The 27,091-nt window shown below is 44.2% G+C and overlaps 1 protein-coding gene across 1 annotated transcript in view; it reads left to right on the top strand.

Annotated features, from left to right (window-relative positions):
* PKD1L1 (polycystin 1 like 1, transient receptor potential channel interacting) overlaps positions 1-27,091 on the top strand; it is a 1,386,277-nt gene that overhangs the window by 749,572 nt on the left and 609,614 nt on the right. The window contains exons 30-31 of the mRNA XM_085607392.1: positions 7,199-7,319; positions 13,407-13,530. Coding sequence (XP_085463518.1) covers positions 7,199-7,319; positions 13,407-13,530 — 245 coding nt within the window. The remainder of the gene's footprint in view (positions 1-7,198; positions 7,320-13,406; positions 13,531-27,091) is intronic.

Genomic DNA, 27,091 nt, shown 5'->3' with positions numbered 1-27,091 from the left:
AACTGTTCTGACACCGAGTTTCTTATACAGGGGTTTTAAAAATGCAATACGGTAATTACCATATAGTGGGCAAAACAATAGAAGGTGCATTGTACTTTGGGCTGTAGTTCCATCACAGGGACAAGGACCCATGGGGTATTTTTTGGTATTAGGAAACGCCACCAAATGGTGAACAATTCCGAAGCGCAGTCTGATTAAAACGAACCTGTGAGAGGGCCTAGTAACAAAGCTCAAATAAGATTGATAACCTGACATCTCACAACAGCTGTCATAGAGCTTGCAGGTGGATAAATTGCTACTGGCCTTCAAATGTTGCTCAAACTTTAGTGACAACCAAATAGACTTCATTTCGCTTTTGGACATACTATTGGCAGCATAACAGTCCTCATAAAGATTAACACCATATATGTCCTTAAAACTGTGCATAACAAATTTTACCCAGGGGATCTTCAAATGATTATCTAGAGATAAACAATCCTTAATAATAGCTCGGTTCATGGAGGTCTCCTCCTTAGCCCAGATCGCACGCCACAGCATTAAAGGTCTATGGGCAATGGAATCTAGAAGATGGGATATTCCAAATTCCCTATGGACCAAATGCGTTGATGCTGAAGTAGGCAAGCAGAGTAACCTTTTTAGAAACAGGTTTTCCTCCACTTGGAGACTCCCAACCGAAACATGCCCCCAGACACCTGCTCCATAAAGGGCAATTGAAAGGCACCTCATTTGGTAGATCTTCAGCATGTCACTAATCCGTTTATCCCCGATCTTATAGGCGAACGTGAATACCCCGTGAGCACATTTCGCCATTCTTGCTCTAACGTGGGTGACTTCGCTGGTCCAGCTACCTGTCTTGGAAAAGGTGATACCCAAGTAGTTAAATGTATCTACCGTCTGTACCCTCTGTCCTTCCATAAAGAATGAATGAGGTTTTTTACGGCCCTTACCACATTCCATGACAAAGGTCTTTGTTTTGTTAATGACCAGCTTCCTTTCCCCAATAAACAGGGAAAACCTGTCCATAAGGCGTTGGAGGCCTACAGGGGTCCTAGAAAGAAGTACTGCGTCGTCCGCATACAGTAATACCGGGATATAGGAGTCAAGAATCATTGGGGCATCTGCCCCCACAGACCTTAAGACAGAGTCTACCTCGTTGATAAAAAGTGTGAAAAGCAATGGGGCTAACACACACCCCTGCCTAATGCCACGCTTAACAGCAAACTTAGGAGTACACTCCCCGCCCGGGCCGTACCGAACGCTAGAGCTAAGGTTAACGTACAGTCTAGCCAGGAAATGGACAATGCCCTCCGGTGCCCCCATACCAAGTAGTGTCTCCCAAAGAATCTGATGATTAACCATATCGAAGGCACTACTAAGGTCGGCGAAACAGAGGAAGAGGGAACCTTTCTTGGCCATAGTATATTTCCCAATTAGTAGTTCTAGGTTGAGGCACTGTTCAACTGTGCCTCTGCCCTTCCTGAATCCATATTGGGAATTTGCCAGGATATTATTATCTTCAGCCCATTCTTCTAATCTGACAAGGAGCACCCGGCTCATAATTTTCACGGACGAATCGAGAAGGGAGATAGGCCGATAGTTCTTAGCATCACCCTTCTCCCCCTTTTTATAGATGGGGATAATAATAGATTCCTCCCATGTAGGCGGTGCACCAAGTCTCACAGCTGTATTAAATACCTTGGTCAGTAATGGGCCCCAGATTTCAGGTTCTTTTTTGTAAATATCCACCGGCACACCATCAGGTCCCTGAGCCTTCCCACCTTTACTTGCAACAATGCATTTCTTAACCTCGGCACAAGTAATATCTAGGGGAATAATTGGCCGGACCCCACCACCATTGTCCATGTGTTTATCAGAATCAAAAATCAGGGAAAAGTGGGAAACCCAGCTTTCCACGCCAACGTTAGCTGACAGGATAGGCGCAGCCTCGTCCCTTAAGAAAGGGCTGTTGACTGTGGCCCAAAACAGCGAGGAGTCAGAGGTTTCGGCGGCCCGATCTAACTTATCCCATGCCTCACGCTTAAGTTCTGCCTTCCTTACTGACACGGCTGCCTTATAGGTTGCCCTAAGATGCCGGATAAGAGTAATGTCCCTCTGTTTTTCTGCCAATGCCACCTTAAGGCTCTTCAGGGCAGCAGTACAGGTATGATCAAACCACCCCCTTAGCCGATTTGAATTGCCCTTAAAATTAATGGTGAATACTGCTTCTATGGAGTGATTGATATCGACAAATGTATTCAGGATTACAGCTGTCGATTCTTCACTCACTAGGATAGTTTCAATTTCTTTAGAGCAGTTCTCAATGATGGAACTAGACAGGAGGTCTGCCTTCTCTCCCTTCCACCTAATTCTAAATCCATTTGGTCTATGTGGTTCAATGTTATCCACAATACTAGGTTTGGGACCTACATTAGTTTTCCAAAAGGCCAACTCCATGGTCAGGCAGTTGTGATCACTAATCAAATTATCTACTACCAGAGGGACTGAACACCATGGAATAAGGCTAGTGGAAGTACAAATAAAATCAATGACAGAGTTAGCGTTTCTGCCCGTGAAGGTAGGGACAATTTCATCACGGACACCCCTCGCATTCCCCATGATCACCATATCATATGTCATCAGGATTTTATTTAATGAATCCCCATAAAGATTATGGGGAAAATGGGCGACTCCCTCTCCTTGGGTACTTAAAAAACCACAGACCCTATGGGCAGAGGACACACAGGTAGAAATATTAAAATCACCCAACCAGATAAATTCAAAAGCGATTTCATTTCCTGTAACAATTTTAACCAAAGCTTCCTCCAAAGCAAAAGCTATCCTTTGCCTAGAATTATCAAAAACATTATTATAAAAATTGATTAAAAGGATATTCCTATCCTGCTCCTTACAAAGCCAAAGGATCTGGGAATGGTCCCCCACCGGGACATGTTTCTTTACTACAAACGGGGCGTCAACAGAAATCAGTGTCAGGAGGCCACCCTTGGCTCTTCCTGAGTTTGAAGCCACTGCAGGTATTGAATACGAGACAAACCCGTTATAGTTAATGGGGACCAAACTCCAGGTTTCCTGGAAACATAAAATATTAAAAAGATTGATAAAATCAAACCAACCTAAGCAATCATCCTTGTGGGAAAGTCCCGCAACATTCCAACAAGCTATGACACTTGAACCAGAGTTAACTAAACATGTGGAAGGGTTCATCGGGGACCTATCCCCTCTCACGTTAACCAGATCTTCTTGGTCGCATGCCACAGTAGAGTCCAGTTTGCTTACACCAATATTGTTAATAATAGTTGTTGATATCCTGGAGGCCCCAATGTAGCTCACTTTGCTCGAGTCCAGGTCCTCCGTCCTAGCACCATCTATGGACGGCTCCAGTCAGTCATTGTAATCAAGCCCACTTAATGGCTGAAATCTATTAAATGTAGAGATAGTGGGTGTAGCACCCATATCCTGTACTCTAGGCCTATACCAATGGCGCTCAACAACAGATTGAATGACAGGTTGGGTTGCAAAATCTCTGTAAAAGTACCCAAGGGGCCGCAGGGATATACCATGTTCGGTCACTGGGAGAGAAGCGGCTTTAATTAAAACTGTGGAGGTAAGTTGAGGGTTGCGAAAGTTGATGACTATACAGTCGCCTTCGCATGTCTTACGGGACTTACCAACCCAGTTAGTTCTCCTGGTACAAAGTATATCTCTGGATAGTGCTATAGGGAAATCACACTGTCGGTGGAGCCAGTCCACAGTTTTATTCTTTAATGACGAGTGTGATTCTACACTGGCAGGATTGCTATCAAACCTCTTAACAGGGGGGACGTTCATAAGGACAGCAACAAATGGTGCACACGTAGGTGGCAGGTTCGGTTGGGGGTTTCTGGAGCTAGGGAAGTTATCATTGTGGCCCAACGATTCCCCCGGTGCTAAAACGGCGGGTGGTTTAGTAGTGTTTTGCCGCTGAGATGGTACATTGGGAACCGCAACAGGCTTTCCAGGGGCACACCCGGGTCTGCATTCAGAACTACTGTTCTCGGCCATCAATGGGGCTGTATCGGAGGTAGTTAATGAAATTTCCTCAGGCACCTGTGTACCAGTAATATTGGATGGGGCTGGACTAGCCTTGATAAAAGAATCCAAGATACCTCCCAATCTGACTACTTCATCGGCAAGAGTAGAAAGTTTGGTCAATAAAGGTTTAACAAATATGTCAAACTTAGCAACTATAGCCTGGGTTATAAGATCCAGCTGTTCTTTATCTAAAGTGACCTTAACTCCTTCCGTTAGCACAGATTGGGCTGGGACATTTATCTGCGGGGTGGTGTCCTTTATATTAGTATGGCGATTCCCTCCTCGCTTAGACTGTATGGGTTTAGTAATGTTCCTACAGGTGCGTATTAATTTTTGGCGTCTGGGAACAGACTGACTGGGGATAGGTACATCAGGTAGAATAGCTTGGCCTGGTTCAGGGTCGATCGTGGACTCAGGGGTGTCGCTATCCAAACTGATAGTGTCAGTGACAACTCCCTCAGATATACAATCAGGGGGTAATAAGGGAGTATTAAGATCCTGAACAAGGGGGTGCTCAGAGGCCAAACAAATGGGCGGGGGGGAAATCAAACTCGATGACCCAGGACGACCTAATGATTTCCGACGTTCCTGATTAATTTTATCGACCATCTTAACCAAATAATTGTCCATGGTTGTGGTCGAGGCTGCTATTTTTGCTTTAGGCATAATTAGCAGATCGGACTCCGGGACCCCCCAGAAATTTCTTATTGTAGACACCAACAACAATATACCAGGGTTCCCCAAATAGGTTATCACATATAACTTCCAATCCCCGGGGAGCTTTAAACAGTAACCAACAGTAACTTGGCAATCAATACACACCACAGAGTGAACAATAGTAAACTTAAGTAACACAGGTATTCAAAAGCCAGTCTGCTGCTCCCACCTGCCCCCTCCTGTCCCGGACTGTCTCAGACTGTCCGCCCTTAGTCCGGGCTTCGTCCAGGGCGTCCCGCGTCGCGTCCCGCTCCGCTTGTAATGGTGCAATTTGGCCAAAAGAACATCCAATGGAAAATAGGGGTGGATCGTTATCCCGTTAGTGGGCGGGATGGCGGGAGGGCGTGCCGCTACACAGCTGCGGCGCTGCGGCGCTCAGGGCTCCTGGGACCTGCAGTCCCGTCCGGCGATTCCTTCAACTGCGGTAATGTCAGCCTCCACCTTCTCCGTGCAGGCTGCCCAGAGAAAAGGCATACTGGTGCCTCTCTATGCCACTGTAGGAGAGGGGGGAGCTCTTCTCCGGGGTGTGTTCTGGCCCCACGAAGTAGAAAGGCGAGAGATGTCGGCGAACACTGATGGGACGTGGAGGCAATCTGGCTAGGTGTTTCAGCCTGGACTAGTCCTATTGGGGCAAGACCAATACTACTTTGTATGTAGCAGGTCTCCGTCTGGCATGGTGGGTGATCCATAGGGCATCACAAATATTTTATAATTGGTAAAGAGCCCGCTGAACTGTACAAAGTCCTTTGGTCAGATATTATGTGTTATTTTGTTTGATTGGTTTTCAATTAGGTTTCTTTTCTGATATTTACATGTACTATAAACACATTCTGATCATATAGTCCAAAAAGGTACAGCTTTCCATAAGTAGTCATTAAAAATGATCATATTAACTAATTATTTTTGCTTACTTGTTGTATTTGTGGGAGATCTAGTTGAAAGTGGGTGAGATCAAGGAGGGCACTGTGTACCAATAAACAGCCTCAATAACAGCGTGCAAGTTGAATAATTATCGCGGGGGGAGAATGAAAAAGGCATCTCCTAACATATACATCTTGTGCTGCCAACAATAAAATGTTCAAGGTATATATATGTTGTATTGTGGCATACAACATTTGTGTAGTGTATATTTGCCACTAGTGTGACATTGTAGCTCTGTAACAGTCACACACACCTGCATGGTTGGTTGGAGAGATCTGTGGTTGCAGTATGGCCTATGTGGTAAGTGTTGAATGTAGTTTTTGAAGTCCTGGCACGTGATCTGGTAGTGGTGCAGTGAACTTGAGCCTGCTGTCGTGTGTGCATATGTTCATCGGAGCATATAACAACTGTGCACTATCTTACATGCCTAACCAATGAATAATCACTTGGTGAGTGTGCCATCCCATCATAATTAACTGTAATGATGCAATAGAGTAGAAATAATGCACAGGAGTTGGGATTACCGGGTCCACATGGCATTGCTGAAAGCACAGCCATAAAGATCCACAGGCATCACATTAAATCAGTTAAAAGTGCAAGCCTAGAAATTGACCATCATCAAATTAAATGTTTATATGGGGTTGCACAGAAGCAGTGAAAACGCAACCAAAAATAATCAATAAGACAATCCAGTAAATGTGTCCATAGGTTGCATGGAGAAGCAAACCCTAAGGAAATCCACAGGTAACAGAAACTGGGTCGTTAGGGGTCCGCCCAGAAGCAGCGAAGTCGCAACCAAAGTGAATTCCTAGAATCAACATTAAATTGGTCAATACGAAGACCCAACTTTACTTTAAACATCAAAGACCACATGCACTGATTCCCTTAACAAAGATGATGGCTGTTTTTGAACTGTCGAAGTAGAAAAAAGTTCCACAGATGGAAAAACCATGTTGAACATTTACCTTTTAAATAACTGTCTATCTCTTCAGTGAAAGCAGAAAAATACTATATTTGAAATTGCTCCTGCAGATTTGTGTCAAGCCCAGTTATTCAGATAGATCTTAAGAAACTAGCTGACCTTTTGTCAAATGTACAGACTGTGAAGTGGCAAGACAAAATTAGCTATCATATGATGTCCTCAAGGAACTCTGCACGAGACCCATCAATGTTAGATAATCTTGTATTTGAAGGGCAAAATATATTTTTCCTTTCTTTAATCAATGAAGGCTAACCTTGCCCTCTGTAAACCAATTGATAGCTTCTGAAGATTAATGTAACTATGAGAAGTCTGCTTTTGACCTGGGAGAAACCTTTGAATTTGTTTTGATTAGAACATTTGCTGCAATAACATGTTATCACTTGTACTATTGATAAGGTCAAAAACTGCTTTTATATCATGGGGTGTCTCACTTAAACATGTTATTTTGTGATCCGTTGGTTGGTCTTACATTTATTTTGTTTTTACTAGGACCTGCTCTATGAATTCAGCTACCGTGTAGGTAATGCGTCAAGGAAAACCCTGTATAAAGGGAGAGATATCGAGTACTACTTCAATTTGCCAGCTGGTGATCCTGATAATGGGTTTAAGGGTAGGTACCACAGTGGCAGGGGCTATTACCTAATTGGAAAGTAAGTTCATTCCTGAAGTATGTTTCTTGCCATCATTCAAACATGATACACAAGTAAGGATATACGTTAATTGTGTGTGAGCACAAACTGCCATTATTGCTGGTCTGTCCAGCCTTTGCCAGTGGTAAACCTATAGGGAGCTAACTTGTAGATTTAATCCACTGAGTTACCTTACCAAGCTGTAAGAGCTGGTTTGTCATACATTCTATATATTTGCCAATGGAAGAGCAGCAGGCTCCTTTATAGACCACTTTAAGAGCCTTAAAGGCTGCACTTGCCATGTCCTTCTGTCTGTGGATAATAATGTTGTGAGCAGCAAAACCTTACTGGGTCTGAGGTGAGGATGTTCCCACACTCCAAGGCCATCTGGCAGATGCTCTTTGCATTATGTTGTGTGTGATAGTTGTAGAGAAGTTATGAACGTAACTGATTTTTCTGGTGCTGCTCATGGAGTGCTACAGATGCAAATATTTGTTGTATCTTGCCGAGAATGCTATAGCTCTAAATACATTGTTTTCTGTGACTTGTGTTTCATGAAAGATTGTCATGGAAAAGTTGCACACAGGTGTTTTCAATCTTAGTGTTTTGTGTAATTTTGGGCATGCATTCCTGTGATCCAAATTACCCAGAATATGTTGGAAGGCTAGCGGGTATAATACTACTAATGATTCGACTTCTATTGACTAGTTCGTTGTAATTGAGAAAATAGCACAACAACTGTATGTGAAAAAGGTGACATTTACTATTTATTAACATTGGAAAAAATAGCAACACCCCGCAGAAAGGAACAAAGTTCAAACATTTAATCACATGCTATGTAAATGAAGCAGAGAACATGAGGTTTGTAAACCTGTTTAAACTGGTTTGATAACCTGCAATAGGTATGTCAGGTGCATGCCCTACACCTCCTATTATGATTGCCATGTTATCATAGTGTACGTGCTTGCTGATTTGATGTAGAGTTTGCCTGCACATTATATTTTTCAAATATTTGTGTGTACTTCTATTTTACATCTCACAAATTACTGTATTCTTCTCACTTCCCCGAACATCCATCCCTCTGAAAACTCCCTTAAACCTCAATTCTTAGTTGGAATTGACAGTCATATCTGTTTGTTAACAGAATAATGCCTAAACACCTTCTCTATAACTATGGGAATATTGGGGCCTATTAAAATGATGGACCGACCGCTATCGCAGCGGGAATGGGACAGCCCGACAAGGAGTCGAATGTCCCACCCAGCGAATTACACTGGGACCAACATCACGGCTGTCGGAAAAGTGCTCAATAACACTGCTGCTTGTGCTATGGCCCTGCAAAAGGGCTGCAGCACAAGCCACAGTGTTATTGAGCACTTTGTGCACATTCATGCACCGTGTGCCAGGCACCATGGGGTGGCTGGCAAACGCTGCATAAATATGCATGGGGAACTATATGTGCCCCCAGGGCCCCATTCCAGTGGCACACAAGGAACGGGGTCCCTGCTTGGGGACCCCAGAGTCCCTTTCTGACAGCCTTTCCATGGCATTGGGACCGCCATGAAAAGGCTGTCAGAAAGGGGCTTCATAATCCCTATGGCGGTGCCTGCGCAGGCACCGCCTCTGCTGTAGGGATTACTGTCTGACCGCTGCTCCACCAGGATTGTAGATCCTGTCGGAGGTGATGTTTAAGCCCCTGACAGTCAAGGATCCGACCACATGCATAGTAATGCAGTGGTCGGCCCGAAGGGCTGTCTGTCGATTGGACAACCACTGACCGCCTGTCGGTGGCCGTCCCACCGATATAATGATGCTCATTGTTTTTTTTAAATATAAGTATACTTTTCTATTGCATTAAAATTAGATCACGGTATGGAAACACAAATTCTTCAAGATATCCACACTTCATGTCCAACATCAGATAAGATCAAATTGACTAAAACACAACATGATTAGTTTATTTTACTAGTTAAGAAGTGGGCTTTCAGAAACCTAGCCACAGATCTCCCATCTCTGTTAAATGTGTACACCTTAGGATTCATAACTGGGACCTTGTTTTAGATGGGAGTTCCCAAGGCGGCATGTGGCACTTCAATGAGTTCTGTAAGCACTGTTGACTATTAGCCCACAAGGCTTTATAGATTAATGCTGCTATCGTGAGGTGAATGTTCAACCAGTGTGTAAGTAACATTGTTACATGTCTAGAGGAACATGGCTCCTGCCTTCCACCCTTTCCACTGCCTTTGCTGCGTACCTCTGGATTTTATCTGATCCATAGACTAGTTTGTTTGGAGGATGCCCTCCAATAAAGTGTTGTGACAATATAGGTATGCACCAATTAGCTAAATATTAGCCCAGTTTGATTTTTCCAGTAGTGACTGACCTCTGAAGTACAACTTCAATTATTAGTAACAGCTTTAAGACACTGAATGTATCTACTTCTCCCTTGAAAAAGTGGGATCCAGTAGTATTCCAGAACTTTCGCCTTTTTCTCTGTCTCACGTTGGCTCCCTTCAGCCCAGAAATATCCATACTCTTTCAATAACTGACCCAAAACATTTTGCAGCTCTGGCACATCAGTTTAGTTTCAGGGCAAACAATCATCTATCTTCTTTTTAAGTAACTGGAGTGTGGTGACGTTATTTTGAGCAAAGAGTTCACAGTTTTCTGATAATTTAAAATGCAGCAGCATGCCTTCTGAGTAGTTGAGGAACAACACCTCTACTAGCTAGCAGTTGTGTAATAGCTGTAGGTGTGTACTGGTCAGGTTGGAGACCCCAGCAATTCATTAGGTATGTCACAGTTTTCAATTATTTGAGGGCCTTTTAATATTTCCTTATAGGCTGTATAAGTGTGCATCCTCACAAATGAGGAGAACCAATCCATTGTCTCATTTGCAAAGTCCCTATAGACTCCAGCTTTTCCAATAAATTTGAATAAACCATTTAACCAAAGGCAGTTGATTGAGTGATGATCACAGACCGCAGTGTTCACCACTATACATCATTTATGCACGGTAGAGTATTAGATAACAGCCAGGTGCTCACTGGCCACCGATACACATGAGCTCTGACGCCACAGCGATGACCAGGTAATGGTAGCAAAATAGCAAGGCACTCCTTGTTTGGTGGTGTCATGTGGTAGGAGGTGGCTGCAGGCCAAGTGGATAAAGAGGTTGCTTGAGCTTTGGCCGAAGATTTTAAAGTATTCCCTGGGCCTGCCCTCAACAGCCTCCAGCCCAGGAAGCCCCATTGATGGCTTCTGGCCGAAGCCATATCCAACCTAGCAATAAAAGAGAAGCCACTTCCTGAGATACCCTCCTATTTTCAGCACCCCACAAGCTAGGGGGGGCTGCGATGCATAAAATCCAATATTGCATGTTGGACCTGCCCCTTTTTTGCAGGTATATCACCAAACTATTTGTCTTTTGCCCCCTATTTTTCTGGCCTGTTTTTGTTGGCTTTAGGACTCTAGCACTGATCAGCGTGGTAAAGTGCACAAAGTGCATGTGTAATTTGCAATTCTGATTGGTTATTCACGATTGGCACATTTGATTTACTGGAGTGTCCCTAGTAAAATGCACTTTGTGTTCCCAGGGCCTGTAAATCAAATGCTATGCTACTAGTGGGCATGTAGCACTGGTTGTGCCACCCACAAGATTAGCCCTATAAACTTGTCTCCAGCCTCCCATTGCAATATCTGTGAGTGAAGTTGTAAACTGCCATGTTGACCTGGCAAGTGCACCAACTTGCCAGGCCCTAACCTTCCCTTTTACTACATGTAATGCACCCCTAAGGTAGGCCCAAGATACCCCCCATGGGTAGGGTGCCGTGTATTGGAAATGTAGGACATGTACTGGTGTGTTTTACATGTCCTGGTAGTGAAAGACTGCCAATTTCATTTTTCACTAATGCAAGGACTAGCATAGGCTATCATTGGAGTTGGAACAGCTAGAGATTTGGAGTTTGGGCTCTTTGAGCTCAAAATTTAAAACACATCTTTTAGTAAAGATGTTATTTAAATTGTGTTTGAAAATAGCACTTTTAGAAAGTGGGCATTTTCTTGTTTAACCATCGTGGGCCCCTGCCTGTCGAATCAACTTAAACTGACATGTGCCTGTTTGTGTGACTGTCTAGAGCAAATGCACAAAGGGAGATGAGGTGTGCCCTGCACATCCTGATGGCCCATCACTAGGCTGATGGGACTTCCTGAGGTAGAGCGGTGGGAGGAGTTGTCACTGACATCTGAATAGGGCTGTGCCTGGCCTCTCATAATGTTGCCTCCACGCCCCTGGAGTGTGTCTGGAGTGTGTCTGGAGCCAATACCAGGAAGGACAAGAACCTGTGCACTACTGATACAATCCTTTGAAGAAGGGCTTCAAGGCCAAAAGGGAAGTATTAGACCTAAAATCCCAGACTTTTAGAATGCTTCTGGATCAAGAGGAACCTCTGCCAAGGAGAAGAGCTTAAGAGCTATAAGGAGGAGTACTGCCCCTTCGTTGTGTGTTGCTTTGCTGGGCTGGTCTGCAGTTGCTACTTCTGCTGTGGAGAGGAAAATGACTGGACTTTATTGTGTATTCTGCTTGTGAAGTTTCTCCAAGGGTTTGTGTGTGCTTGCCTCCTGTTAAGTCTCAGGGCCATCAAAGACTTAATCTGCAGCTTCCCTGAACTCCACTGCTGGGAGTTCTGACCTGCTTAGTGGTGCCAATTCCAGTTCTAAGCCATTAGTAGTGTTCCCTGCTTCAAAAAGCTGTGAAACCCTGCAAAATCAACCTGTTTTTTCGACGCAGCACCAGGGGGATACATTTCCATGACCGCGGCGTGGCTCAAGAAATCGAAGCAGCTCCTGCCCGCAGCCCGAAAAACCTCCACAGCCCGAGTTTCAGAGCACCAGTCTCCAAAATGTAAGCCCACCGCACTGACTTTGAGTCCGGCCCTGCCAAGCGGTTGAGATCAACGCATCTTTGAACCACGACTGAGGAAATTGATGCAGCGCCTAATTAGCTGCCACCGCATCTTCTCCAGCGTATCCAGATTTCCACGCATCGCAAGTCTACATCAATGCTGGGCTTTAGTAAGGAACCGAGGCCGCATGTCTGGAGAATCGATGCATCACCTCCCCGCCCAGTAAGAAACTGAAGCATCACCGCCCCTTGCAGTAAGAAGCCGACATATCACCTCCTCTCTAGTAAGGAACCGATGCGTCACCATCCCTGAAGCAAGGAACCGATGCATCCCCTTCCATACAAGTAAGGAACCGATGCATCACCTTCCCCATGTGTAAGGAACCAATGCATTGTTGTGCTTTCCAGCACCTCACCTCCCCTACGCCTGTTTTCGTCTAGTCATTTTGACACATCCCAGGTGCTTTGCACAAAAAAGTGACTCATCCATAGTTTTATATGGACTGAACTATTTCAACTATTTTAAAAGAGATATTTTGACTTCTGTATGTTGTTGTTTTGGTCTTGTTTGGTTTGGCAAAAGATATTTGATTTTTCTAAACTGGTGTGGTGTCCATTTGTAATGTTTTCACTGATACTGTGTGTATTATGTACAAATACTTTATAAATTGCCTCTGAGTTAGGCCTGACTGCTCGTGCCAAGCTCCCAAGGGGGTAAGCAGAGTGTATCTTAGATGTGTAATCCCTTTATACTGACTAGAAGCAAGGGTCCCTACTTGGACAGGCTGCAAACCACTGCCAACTAGAGACCCCCTTGTGTAATACTGCAAAATAAATCAGCCTGCCTTAAGTTTTTCATGCTATTGGACCACCTGGGTCAGCTGCAATACATTAGATGGCCAAAAACCTTATATCTGAGGAATTGTTACCATGTTCTTCGGGACAGTGTGTGAACACTGGGGCATTAAACTATGTTTCATTGGAGACTTTATTTGGTGTATGTATTTTAACTCAAAAATACATTCAAGTACACTTGAAATCACATTATAGTTCCTCTTTATTTGCCCTATTTGACTATACACAATAGAGAGGGCTTGACCAGTATATCTAGTTTGTATTGAATGTTCAAGTGCATTTACAGGCGTTCGTTTTGTTTCTATTTTAGTGACTATTTTTATTGAGATCACCAACCGATTTGGATCTAAAACACAACCATGTCCAGTAAATGTAACTGTGCGTCCAACCTTCCTTGGAAACATCTCTTCTACTCCCCAGCCACAAGAACAACTGTGAGTATTCCTCAAAAATGCATAAAGTTTTGATCGTGTTGAATTAATACTGAACTAGGTGGCTGTAATGCTTATTGAATCGCATAGTTGTGTGTTTCAAAAGGGTATCTCCGAATACCATACTGGCTAGTCTTGATTCTAAGGTATATACGGCGTTTTTCCCCCCATCTTCATTTCCCTATCTCTGTCACCCGTGCCGGTTCTTTTTATTCTCTGCATTTCCTTCTGTCACTAGTTTACCTGTATTCTTTTTGGCTCCTGCCTCTTTTTTCCTCTTAGTCCAGGCTTATGTGGGAATTTAGGGGCTCATTATGATGCCGGGCGGACATCAGTCCGCCCACCGTCATAACGGTGATGGGATCGCCTTCCAGACGTGCAGCAGTCTCACCAGTGCAAGTAGGATGCACCTGCCATACTGACGGGCGCATCCTGGCCTTTTACCATTGCGGACGGTGCAGCACCGTCCGCAATGGTAAAAGAGCATGCACAGCATTTCCGGCCCGGTGGTGGCGATCGTTCCGCCATCGTAATGAGCCCATAAATTCCTGTCCCGAAATTGAGTGCCGGTGCCCGCCACCTGTAACCACTGGCACAAATTAACCTTTCAGAATGGATTTGTTTTACATTCAGTCTAATATTAGTTGTAGTCACACGTGCAGCATTATGATAGGAATATGCTTCCCCATATTGTGTACATTTTCCCTCTGTGCCCTAAGTTTGGTAGCTTTTAGCTTTATTTATATAATGCATGGCGGTTTAAGCACTTGCTGCTAATTTCTCGTATGCCACTTATTGAGATCCCAGCAAGCCTTACTCTGCCTATGGGAAGAAGTACTTGGCTAGACCGGGTAATAGTAAGACCCTTGAGATAAGTGGACTCTCTAAAAATAAAAAAGTAAAAAATGGTGGGTAAATAAATGAACACCCTGTTAACAACGTCCTGCTTGCACGGTCTTTCATGCCTCTTTTCCCCCATGCACATGCAGCCGAGCCCCCAACCCATTTGTAAATGTGTTTCTGTATTTATCTAGAAATTATGTAAATCCCTTCTGTGTACTCAGTGTGTTAGCTGTAATGAAAATGTGAAAGATGCCACCTGGAATATGGCCATCTCTTTTTCACTAGAGGAACATTTTCAAACGTGATAACATGGGAATTTTCAGGCATCCGTAGTTTTAGTGTTTTCAAGTAAGCATCTCCTCTGTGTCCCTAGCCCATTTGTCCCCATGCTCAGTCTTCCGCAAAGTGTTACCTTGTTTACTCCAGTATTGGAACTTTCATAGATTCACATGCTTGAATCATTCCCGGTCATCGAGATGGGAGTCCCCGGTATATCAAAAAAGCAATGCTTAAATCAATACAAAGCAGAAAAAAGGCCTAGGCCCATTTCAGTTTTGTAACCCATAACTCTGGTTCTGTAAAAGAGACAAAAATAATCCTTAAAGCAATCAGGACCCTTCTCCCTTTAGAACCCTCCTGAGAGAACCTTAGACCTACAGATTGTCTACTGCACGATGCTCTAGGGAGTCTCTTCTGAGCTCTGCTCAGTTTTTTCTTGTCAATTAGTGTTTTTGGGGAGTATTCTTAGCTTCCATCTAAGATTTCATCTGCATGATCCATCTTCAGTGCTGGTCTGTTATCACTCGGACTTTATTATGTAAAAATGGCGACAAGATCCTCATCGTGGACGGCACTGTCGATGAAGAAACCATCAAAGTCGTCGACGAAGGATAAGATTCGCCTACTAACAAAGAAAGTTTCAGCGTCCACGGCGGAGTTAGGAGCTTCGTTTATGAAGTCACCGTCGACGAAGATTTTGTCACCGTCCGACAATTTTGACGCCAGTATCATCGACGATGGCGTTGACGATGATGCCGCCGACAGCTGATTCGTTGACGACTATGACGACGACAGTAACCACGTCGTCGATGGCGGTTAGACCATCCCTGATGGTTTCCAAGTTACCGCCGACGGCTGCAACTTGGACAACGGTGTCGTCGGCGATCTCGTCGATGAGGAAAAAAACACAGGACAAATCAAAATGCTAGGAAAAGGAGAATTATGCCTGAAATCACATCTCCTAGTAAAGTTATGCCTCTTTTGCCATCTCACCTGCTAGAAGAGCAGGATTCTGATGAAGAAGACGAACAACCTTGTGGCTATGCAAGTAGCTCATCTCAGCTGCACATAAAGTGTCAGGAGGACGATTTTGATGAGGAATATGGCGAATATCAATTCCCTCCTCAGGAACAATACTGTCAGAGTTATCAGGAGGAAGTGGTTGCATGCCATCCTCCTTGTTGACTGACCTACAATTCATGCTGGCTGACTACAGGAAGAGATTTCCACCAACTCCTGTATCTCAAGATTTGCCATCAACAGTTCCTCGCCCACGTCCTATACCATCTACTCCGATGAGAAGCCAAGCTGTGCTGGCAGAACACTTGCAGAGGTCACCTCCACCAATCCCTCAACAGGATCCGGTTACTACGGATGATGACCAAGAGGAGGGAGAAATTACAGATCCTAATAGAGAGTGGGATGACTACCTCATTCCTACGCTCTCTTCTCCCTCTCTGGTACTAGTTGACTCACCACCAGAGGATATTGGTGGATTTCATAATTTAATGGAAAGAGCTGCAAAAAGATTTGACCTACCTAAGCTAGCGACAGTGTTTTTATAATATGATTTTAATGAGCCATATAGGAAATCGGTGAGGGCCATCAAGTTTGGGAGGAAGGCCTTAAGGTCATAAAGACACCAGAGACTGTAACACCAGTACTCTCCAGGTTGGAAAAGAAGTACAAGGCCCCAGAGGATGCTCCAGCCTGTTTGGTGGGCCATCCCAAACCGGATTCTGTTATTTCTCGAGCAGCACAACGAAAATCCAATAAATCCATCGGCACCCATTACAACACCACCGGATAGAGAAGGTAGACGCCTAGATAACGCTGGTAAGCGTTTCTCCTCATTGTCCGCTCTGTTGGTCAGAGAGGCTAATGCCCTTGCCATATTGGGCAGACATGATAGGCAGCTGTGGTGTGACCTAGCTCCATATAAGGATCAGCTTCCAGAAGAAAGTAGACCAGAGGTAAAGAAAATTCTCCAGGAGGGGGAGAGAGCTTCTGTAGAAGTAATAGATTGTGCGATGGATATCGCAACTACAGCTGTCAAATCACTGGGGGTGCAGCGGTTTTGCGCCATCAAGGTTGGCTACGAGCAATAATCATTTAGACCGGAGGTCCAAAATAAGATCCTGGACCTTCCTTTCGATGGAGAGGCTTTATTTGTAAAGCATGTAGACGATGTGCTGCAGGATATCAAGAAGGATACTGATGCAGCGAAGGCTCTAGGGGACACTACAATATTAGAAGGTGCCTTTTAGAGGAGCCAGAGGAAGAGGACTTGCATCCTATAGAGGAGGATACCAACAATACAGATACCCCTCTTACGCTACATCTTCCCAGCCATACCGTCAGCCGTATGTTCCATGACCGCTACACCCAGAGGAAAAACAGATTGTCAGGGAAAAGCCACCTAAACACGTGAATAACGAGCTTCAGCCTCCGGCTATGCCTATTCCTTCCTCTCCAGAAGTTCCCCTGGGAGGACAAATTTCTTTTCATCTTTCCCAGTGGCAGAAAATAACCACGGACTGATGGGTCCTCAATTTAATAGAATTTGGCCATACATTGGAGTTTCTTCAGATTCATCCTTGTACTCCTCCGGGACGCCAGGAAGTCAAACATCTACATCTCATGCGCTTGGAGATTCTTAAAATGCTCCAAAAAGGACCAATAGAACCAGTGCCAATCGCCCAGAGGGGGAAGGGATTTTATTCCCGTTTCTTTCTGGTTTGCAAGAACTTTCGTCAATGGCTTCCTATCCTGGATCTGAGAACTCTAAATACTTATGTCAAAAATCAGTCCTTATGGATGGTTTCCCTTCAGGATATTCTGCTACTCGTAAACCCAGGGGATCATATGACCACCTTAGACTTACAAGATGCATATTTCCACATCCCTATCCATCCCTCTCAAAGGCAGTACCTTCGATTTGTTGTAGCTGGAAGCCATTACCAGTTCAAGGTGGCCTCAAGTCCGCCCCAAGGATTTTTACAAAATGTCTGGTTCCAGTGGCAGCTGTTCTGAGGAAACAAAAGCATCAGTTATTTCCGTACCTGGACGACTGGTTGATCAAAGCACCTTCACACGTAGCTGCTCATTTGTCCACGGTGGCATGCACAACACTTTTTGCCGAATTAGGCTTGACTATGAACAGGGAGAAATCAGCTCTTCTTCCTTCCAAGAGCATTATGTTCTTATAGGCAATTCTGAACACCACAATAAACAGTGTTTTCCTCTCTCTCGAGACAGCAGAAGCTAATCTCACTGTCCCAAGCATTCGCAAGAAGAAAGTCACTTTTGGTACGCCGCTACAAGTCCCTCCTGGGACAATGTCTTTATACATCCCTCTCATCACTTTCTGCCGGTTAAAGATGTATCCTTCACAGGAGGAACTGAATCGGCAATGGTGTCAAACTGTGGGATCTTGCGAGGACATCATCACAATCACACCAGGTACGATGCAGGCCGTGTCTTGGTGGACCAAACATCAAAATATTTCAGTCGGCCTTTCCTTTCGTACCATGCCAGCTCCACAAGTCATCACCACTGATGCTTTCCTGGAAGGTTGGGGGGGGCCTTACTTAAAGATCTTCAGGTCAGTGTGCTTTGGCAGAGTCAAGACCAACAACTTCACATCAATCTATTGGAACTCAGAGCAGTGAGATTAGCTTGCTGGCTTTTCTTCCAAGAATAAACAACTCAGCTGTGCTGATCAGGACAGACAACAAAACAGCAATGCATTATTTCAACAAGCAAGGCGGCATGAGATCTCTTCCCCTATCTCAAGAGGCCCAGAGAATTTGGAAATGGGTAGGTCAGAATGGAATCTCGCTAAAAGCAGAACACCTTCCAGGGGATCAAAATGTCAAGGCAGACACACTAAGCAGACTCAAGTCAACCTGCCACGAATGGGAGATCAATCAGAAAACCCTAGAACGTATCTTTCTAAAGTGGGGCAAGTCAACAGTGGACCTATTTGCGACAGCTCAGAACAAAAAATGCTGCTTCTTTGCAAGTTGGTGTCACGAACAGGGTTCCTGGGGGAATGCGTTTTTGATGGCATGGTCAGGCGTCTTTGCCTACGCCTTTCTGCTGACTTCCCTACTACCACGTCTTCTCACAAAGATCAAGAAAGAGCCGTGCAGAATGATCCTGATAGCCCCATGGTGGCCCAGACGACACTGGTTCACGGAGCTTCACCTTCTTTCAAAACGCAATAGATTCTCCTTCAGCCCATTCCATCTCTCTTGACGATGTCGTGGGGAGAAGTGCTTCATCCAGACCCCAATTCACTGCGTTTAGCAGCATGGCTCCTGAACACTGTAAATTTCAACATCTAAAACGAACATCTGAATGCAGGAATATTCTCTCAGAAGTCAGAGCACACAGTACGAAGAAGTCGTACAGGATGATATGGAGAAGATTCTGTTTATGGTGCCAGAAGTCTAATATTCATCCTCTAAGATCTGCTTCTCATGAAATTCTTCCTTACATCCTGCTTTTGGCGAAATCTGGATTAGCGCAAGCGTCAAAGGTTAATCTAGCCGCTATATCCCGTTATTGAAGGACCTCTTCAGGAGCATTGTTATGGTCTGAAAGTATCCTAAAACAATTCATGAAAGGATTATTTCATACCTTTTCCCCCCAGTCAAACTTCTCGCACCTCTCTGGCAGCTGAATATAGTGCTATCGCAACTCATGAAGCATCCATTTGAACCCATTCACATGGCGGACCTTAAATTCTTGTCTTGGAAGGTGGCTCTTCTCCTGGCGCTCACATCGGCCAGGAGAGTTGGGGAGATTCAAGCCCTGACCATTCAGGAACTTTTTCTACAGTTCAAAGAGGATCGAATAGTCCTTCGAATTAATCCAAAGTTTATACCCAAAGTACCATCGACTTTCACTTAAATGAGCCTCTTAGCCTAAAGAGGTTCTTTCCTCAACTGACTACTGTAGCAGAGAGGACTCTCCATTAGCTTAATATCCAGCATTGTCTGAAATTTTATCTATAAAGAACTAAAGCTTTTCGCAAATCATCTCAGCTCTTTCTGTCCTTCAGTGCACCCAGAAAGGGCTATCCTCTTTCCAAAAGAGGAATTACTCGGTGGATCTCAAGTGCAATCCGCCAATTAAAGTGGGTACCTTGCACCAGTCCAAACAACCCTTATGGTGATTTAAGAGGTCAAAGATAACCATAACCTTAGAAAACTATCCAAGTGGTAGCTTATGGAGAGCAGCCTTCAGGCTTAGTCTTGAAGGAATGTTAAGCAGCTTGTTTTACCAGAATGAAACCTTCTAGTATTGGTTAAAAAAAAGGAGAACCACACAGTAGTTACAAAAATATGAATTTATTATAACACTCTCTAGTACAACACAGTATCTCCTACACAGAGATAATCACACCATACACAATACTATAACACAGAATCAACAGTAAGTAACAAAAATACACAGTGGGCCCAAACCATACACCAAAATAGTGGTATAAGAACCACAACTCGAATCAAGACAGTCTCTAAAATACGTAGAATCGCTGGGAACCCAAGGAACCACCCAAGGTGAGTAGGTAGGAACCCCACGGAGGATGGGTGCAGTGTGGGAACACAACTGTGTGCTCCGTACAATTCTATGGGAAAGTCGCAGTTGAAGTTTTAGTGTTTAAGGACCCTTCCCAGTGGATTATGAGGAAACCCTTTGGATCATAGAAGGTTGGAGAGCCACCCCACCCAAGGATACCGAAGTATCAGAGTTACCTATACCAGGGAAGCCAGGTGTCTAGGGTTGAAGTGGTATCAGAAACCGTTGTCGATCTCAATGGGTGACTTCAAAGAAATGCCACTGCTGGAAAGAGGAAAAGTGTCCTGTGGAATCCACAGGTGGATTCTTAATGGAAGGAACCTGAAAGCAGAGGGGACAGAGTCTGGGTTACTCAGGAGTGACTAGGGGCTCAGTAGACGAATGCCCCCCAATATTGGGTGCTTCAGGTGTCATGATGGAGACCTTAACTCTGCAGCCATGGGGTCCAGGAGACGTCAAGGATAACCAGGAGCTGGATACGAGCTGCCCCAAAAAGGATGTCGAGAACTGAGGGGTCTGTGTCTGGCAGGAGCACCAACAAGCCTTGGCAGTGGCAACCCATGAAGAAGGTCAAGGAAGGTTACTGTCTGGCCCAGCAAGGACCGGGATACTCTCCACAGCAAGAGGAGTCAGGGCAGGCCTGGGGGAACCAGAGAAGCCCAAGAAAAGCAGAGTCGACTGTCAAATGGACCCACAGGCTGGAGTCACAGGAGTCGCGAGAGGGCCTCGAGCGATTTCACAAAACCGCTTGCAGAGCGCTCAGTGCGCAGAGGCCAATGTTCTTTGTAGGAAATGTGTCCAAAGGTTGGGGCTGTTCGTAGCCCAATGCACTTGTTAGGAAAATGCCAACAAGCATATGCACTTGCAAAAGTACATAGTGCGCAGGGGTTCCGGTTATACGGTCCCCACAAGGGATACTGGCCTCAGACCTGGTGAGAGGGTAGCTTGACCGCAAGTAACATAGGAACCCACCTCCTGTGATGCTGGAGCTTTCAGAGTCCACAGAATCTTGGAATCAGCAGACCGGTCAGTTGCATTACGGTGCCTTCGAATGCAGGGGAGTGACACCTTCATCCCAAGGTAGATAACTTCAGTGGTCCTTGATTCTCCACCGGTCCTGCACGGAGCCAGTATCGTGCACGGGCACAGACAATGCTTTGGACGGAGAGGAATATGAAGTCGGGCCCAGTCTAAGTCCAGCGAAGATCATATGGGCGAAGGTCAGTGGTTTCTTTTCCAGAATCATGTTTACGACGAATCTAGGGTCCTACAGCCAGGTAAGCCCTTAAGTACCCACGGATGGGGATTGGTCAGATTCAGGGGACCCTCCCAGGGGAGGGTTTGGACAGTGGGGAGGTTACACCCATATACTTTGTCCAGTTTCATGCCAGAGAGGGAGCCAACGGCACCCAGAACTGGTTTGAGCTGGACTATGCACAGGGACACCAATTGTCCCCCTCGTGCAGAGTTTCAGGCACTTTGGAAATCCACCCACCCAGCCCCAATACACTAAATCCTGTCTGGGAGGTGGTCACACCTCCCTGTGACAGGATGCCTTTTGTTCTGCCTTCCCCTGCTCGAGCTTGGCTCAGCAGCAGGAGGGCAGAAATGTCACTCTGGTTGACAGCAACCATTTTGTGCTGTCCGGGTTGAGAAGACTGGTACCAGGAAGACCAGGGACCCCACGAAGGTCACTTCAGAAGGGTAGAATCATTTCTCCCACACCGGTTACCTTTGTGAAGGTATGATTCCAAGGGGTTTGATAGCAAACACAACATGTTTTATTGCAGCCGTATTCGAGATAGCATTTTACACGAGCATATAATGCACCGCTACCTATATATCTTGCTGTGTCACAGACAACCCGGGATAATGGTCTCCGAAGGCTGCAGGGGTGTTCGGCTCATGCAGGGGCACCCTCTCATGTAAAACCCAGCACCTTGCCTTCAGGATTTTCAAGGCCTGCTAGAGGGGTGACTGATTTTAAGTGTGGTGACCTATAGATATAGTACACCTATATCTTTCGTAAATGGTGCAAGCACCAGCTTACACAGGCTGCAATGGCAGACCTGTAGTTCCATTTTGCATGGCCTCTCATGGGTGGCATAATACATGCTGTAGCCCATGGGAGGCCTCTGGGATACCTATGCCCTGGGAACATGTGTACCATATACTAGGGTCTGAAAAGGGTGCCCCAGTAGCCAATCTGGAGTGTACCTAGTACATGTCATAACTGTTTAAGGGAGAAAGCAGATAGGCTGGTATTCTGATTAGAAGACTAGTCAAAAACAGTATTACATTCAGCAAAAAGTGGGGGTAACGATGAGAAGCAGCTCTTACTTTCCTACACTGTAGTATTCCTATGCAGCAAATTACGTTCACTCTTCTCTCTCGATTAAATATGACTGGTTAGTGAGTATGCGTGTGTGTGTACACAGCAAACTGTTTGTCTTGAATTATGTATCCTCTATTTGCCTGCATCACATTGATCAGCCTGCACCTCTAATAAAAATATATATATATACATACACACACACACACATTTCTTGAATGATTGATGTTTCCTATACTACACTGGTACTTTTGAAATATTGCTATATGTAGGCACTTTTACTTCATATCGATACTCCAACAGTGTTTATAACCAAGGCGCTTGCACTTTACATAAGGAGCAGTTTGCACTGATGCACTTGCACTTTGAAACAGAGTCCACATGATAGAACATTACTAGACAAATGAGTAATGAGTCAAAAACTACTGTGGGTTTTTGTAATTTTACAAGTTGCATTTGCACTTTAATGCAAAATTACACTTATCAGAGTCCTAGTAATTACTGTGGGCTTATGCAATTTGCACAGTATTATTTCCATTGGAGTGTATTTAGAGTGTTTGTTTACAGGCAGTTACGTTTTTTTGCACTTAGACTTTAATACGACATTGCACCTATTGGGTATGTGAATATACCACTTGGGAGAATACTTTAAATCACATCAGAATAATGCGTAGAGGAGTCTGCCTTTTACCACGCACTAAGCGTTTTACAAACTAATGTCTATTTACACGCATGATGAATGGTGGAACTAATTAGGCAACATTTCAATAATTAGTAACATACAATTGTTCTATATATGTAACATCGTTGCCAAAATGTTCATCTTAAAATGCAATAATCCATAGAGACACAATAATTAGCACAGTAATTAGTAATTTTTACATACATAGCATGCAAGTTGAAAAAATACAAAATAAAAATAATAAAATTGTTTTATCAAAACATAAAAATTAGATATCCATAATGATGCATGTTAAGCAGGTTAGGAGGAAACTAAATGTGAATGTATGCAAATGTCAAAGAATGTTTTGATTGATCGAAGTTCAAAACAGTAATTTTATTTAATTTTTGTGGTCGAGAAATATGGACAAATATGCAAGGTGTGTGTGTGTTTGTGTGTGTGTATATATATATATATATATATATATATATATATCTGGCCACTGAAAAAAAATAAGGTTAAGGTGAAGTTATGGTTAGCTTTGTTTATAACACCTAAATGTAGTTTTGTTTTTTTTACTCAGAAATTCACTGAAAAAACACTGTTTAAGTACATTTATGGGTATGAATTAAAACCTAAAAACTACTAGCATTTTCCAGTCGTGGTTCTCTCTGCAATCCTTTAACTCATTCAAGAATCAAAGGCAAACCATGAGCTGCAAACCAAATGCAATTAGGAGGTTAATTGACATGCGTTACCTTTCCTAGTTATGTATCCCCTGTAGCTTGCAGGTCCCCCCAGTAAAGGGTACCCCCCAAAGGAATCTCTAAACGCCAGTTGAAATATTTGGTCACAGTGTTTGAGGTTCAGGAGGTGTGAACCTCAATTTCCCAAACTAAAAAAGCAGTGGGCTGCAGGGTGGAGGGCTGAGATGACCAAGTGTCAGCATGGAATGTTTCCATGAGGAACAGGGGCAGTACTGATTTTCATTAGGTGGATGTCTATCTCGACTGGCACAGTCTGCGAAAAAGTATGGGTTGGGATACTATCTCGAGTGTTTGCTACTTGTTAGACCATTTGCATGCATTCATCCGATCACATTTTTGATGTTAGGTTGCCAGTAGTATTCCTGGGAACCTGAGACTGGCACAGCTTTCCAAGCCCCCTACTGCCAATGTTTGTGAATTTCAAAAAGTGGTAAATATGCACCCATTCAAGGACCACTTCTAAAGGTGCAGATTTATACTTTTGTTTGGTATACCATTCACTATATATTATTTAAATCTCCATGCCAAAAATGAACAGGTTAAAAGCTCTTAGAGAAATGAGAATGACAAAAAAAACCGCCGCAGACATAGCCGACCTGGCTCTGGGACCGCAGACCAAACAACCAAGGTAAGTATGTATTTGGGGGGTGTCCCACACAAAACACCTCTCCATGCTCCTGCTTGACCCACTGGGGCCTTTTAGTTCTCCCTATGGACTCTTGACTCCGGTTACATACAACGCAACAGCCTGGAGTCCCTGCCCTGGGTTATCCTATTTAAAATTTATTTTCACTTCACACACTCTTCTCTGCTGCAAGAAACCTTGATGGTAGAGTTGTCAAATTTATGCAGGGCTCCATATTTCTATCCTTGCCTTTTAAAAATGATCTTATCAAGTGCTTGATGGCCCTATGTGCTAAGCTTAAGTTGCACATAAAGGTGGCTGCACCAACATATTAATAGGGTGAGACAGAGCTGATCAAAGGGTATGGCTTGGCTCAAGAAGTCCATGCACGAACCAAGTCATGAAAACATTTGGCGTGTATATCATGCAACAAACATAACGTAAAAATATGATCGCTTCTTCAAAATTCAAAAACATGTTTCTTTAACATGCAGAAGTGTTTTGCATTAGTATATCATATTACATCACTGCATAGACAAACCTTTATTTAAACGTTTTTTAACATGAACTTAGAAGCATTAATGGCTTACCCACTCCCAATAAAAATGACATTAGTGAACCGAGAGTCAAGTCAGAAGTCATGTAAACCCTAAATGTGGACTAGGTTCCTATGGAGCAACTTTATAGTTTAATAAATCAAACATAAGAGGTGCTTCTACAGCACACATCTAGAACTCTGGTATAAAGTGCTCTCATGTGATGATAAAGAGAGGATGCTCTGTGCAATAAATATTTGCCTTGGATCACAATTTGGACAAGAAGGGAAGCCGGTATTGATTCCATTTGACCTGGTTTCACATTTTGAAATCCAGCCACCAGAGGTACATGTCTGTCTGGCTCTCTCTCCTGTGTTACAGGAGAGAGAGAGAGATGGACCCAGACATAGCAGACCCTACTCAGGGCCCCTAGACCCAACTAGCAAACCAAAAATGTATATATTTGGAGAGTTTGAGAGGGTGTCGACCCACCCCTGCCCCTGAAGTTCGCCCACTGTTCTATGACTGAAGTCTTTCACTTTCAGCCTGAGCCCTGGGTGTCAGAACAGTATTGATGCAAATCTGGTTGACAAGGACAAGCATTCAAAAGGTGTCTGCACTAGTGAATTGAGTTTTTGGTAGCACTTTATAACTAAGATCCCCATGACTCACATGGCTTCTTCATAATCTTTTATTCTGATTTGGAGCACATGCAGTGCAAATTGCCTTATCATTGCCTTTTTCATACACCCATATGTCTGTTTTTTACACTTCAGCTGCCCCCCAAACCTGAAGCGCCCTACCCCTCCACCTCTGCACCTCCCCCTTTCTTACCCACTTCAGGAAGGGACTCAAGACCTGGCTGTTCAACTGATGCCTACAGCACAGTGCCTGGACTCCCTCTTGGGTGATAAACCCCACTATACAAGTATGACTTAATTGATTGATTAAACCCACAAAAGGTGACGGAAGGATGCTTGCAATACGTTTAACCACTGACCATCGCTTGGGCAGCATTCCAACCCATCGTTTTTTTTCTCACCATGCCACCTCAGATTAGACCCAGCTATATGCAAATCAGTCTTGGCCCTGCTCCAGTAGGAACAGTCCAGCTGAAATGCCAAGCCAGGACCTCTCTGAACCAGAACACAAGCAACCCAAAACCGGTTTCACTGTAATTTAGCTCTTCAGTCGGATGTAGCTTGGTTCCAATGGCTTTCACCCATAACCACCTCCTTATTCACCATCATTCTGATTGGGCAGGTAAACATGCTGTTCTCTCCACTTTACTGAGCTTGTAAGCATCACATGCAAGTTCATGTGAAGCGAGCCGCACCAACACATCCTGCCCCACAGAGCACATTTCAACTACACCTTTGGCAATGCAAGTGTGGGGGAGGACTGTATTCAAAGATATGGGTACAGCTCAGGAGTTGCTGGAGCAAGGATTATATTGGCCTTAATCTTAGCCTTTTCTACCTCTAGCACATTGACATGATCCTTCCTTTTTGCATCTCTTTCTCTTTGCCTCGGCCAACTTGATTTTCTCCATCTTCGTACATTGGAGAACAATGGCTTATAGGGAAATGGGAATTTAAGAAGACTGAGACATGGTTGCTGCCTGGGAGATTCAGAAGTACTTCTCATCAGTGTTTCTGTCTATGGATTATTATGTAAACAAGAAATCTAGGAGTACTAGCTTATGTCTGGTTGATTGAAGCTACATGAATATTTATTCACCACTACAGCATTTATGGCTCCTGGCACAGTTAATCGATTTTCACTTTCTGATCCACTTTTACTGTGGGATGTATTAAATGGTGATATCTAATGTAGTACAGTAATGAGCAACTTAAAGCTCAGACTCTGGGCCTGTCTACCTGCCAATGGCAGTCTTTTTCCACGACCCTTGCATTCATAAGTGCAGCATAACAA

The sequence above is a fragment of the Triturus cristatus genome, chromosome 5_2 (assembly GCF_964204655.1).
Source record: "Triturus cristatus chromosome 5_2, aTriCri1.1, whole genome shotgun sequence".
Taxonomy (NCBI): Eukaryota; Metazoa; Chordata; class Amphibia; order Caudata; family Salamandridae; genus Triturus; species Triturus cristatus.
The sequence above is the reverse complement of the archived record's forward strand: the minus strand, read 5'-3'. Positions and strand labels throughout refer to the sequence as shown.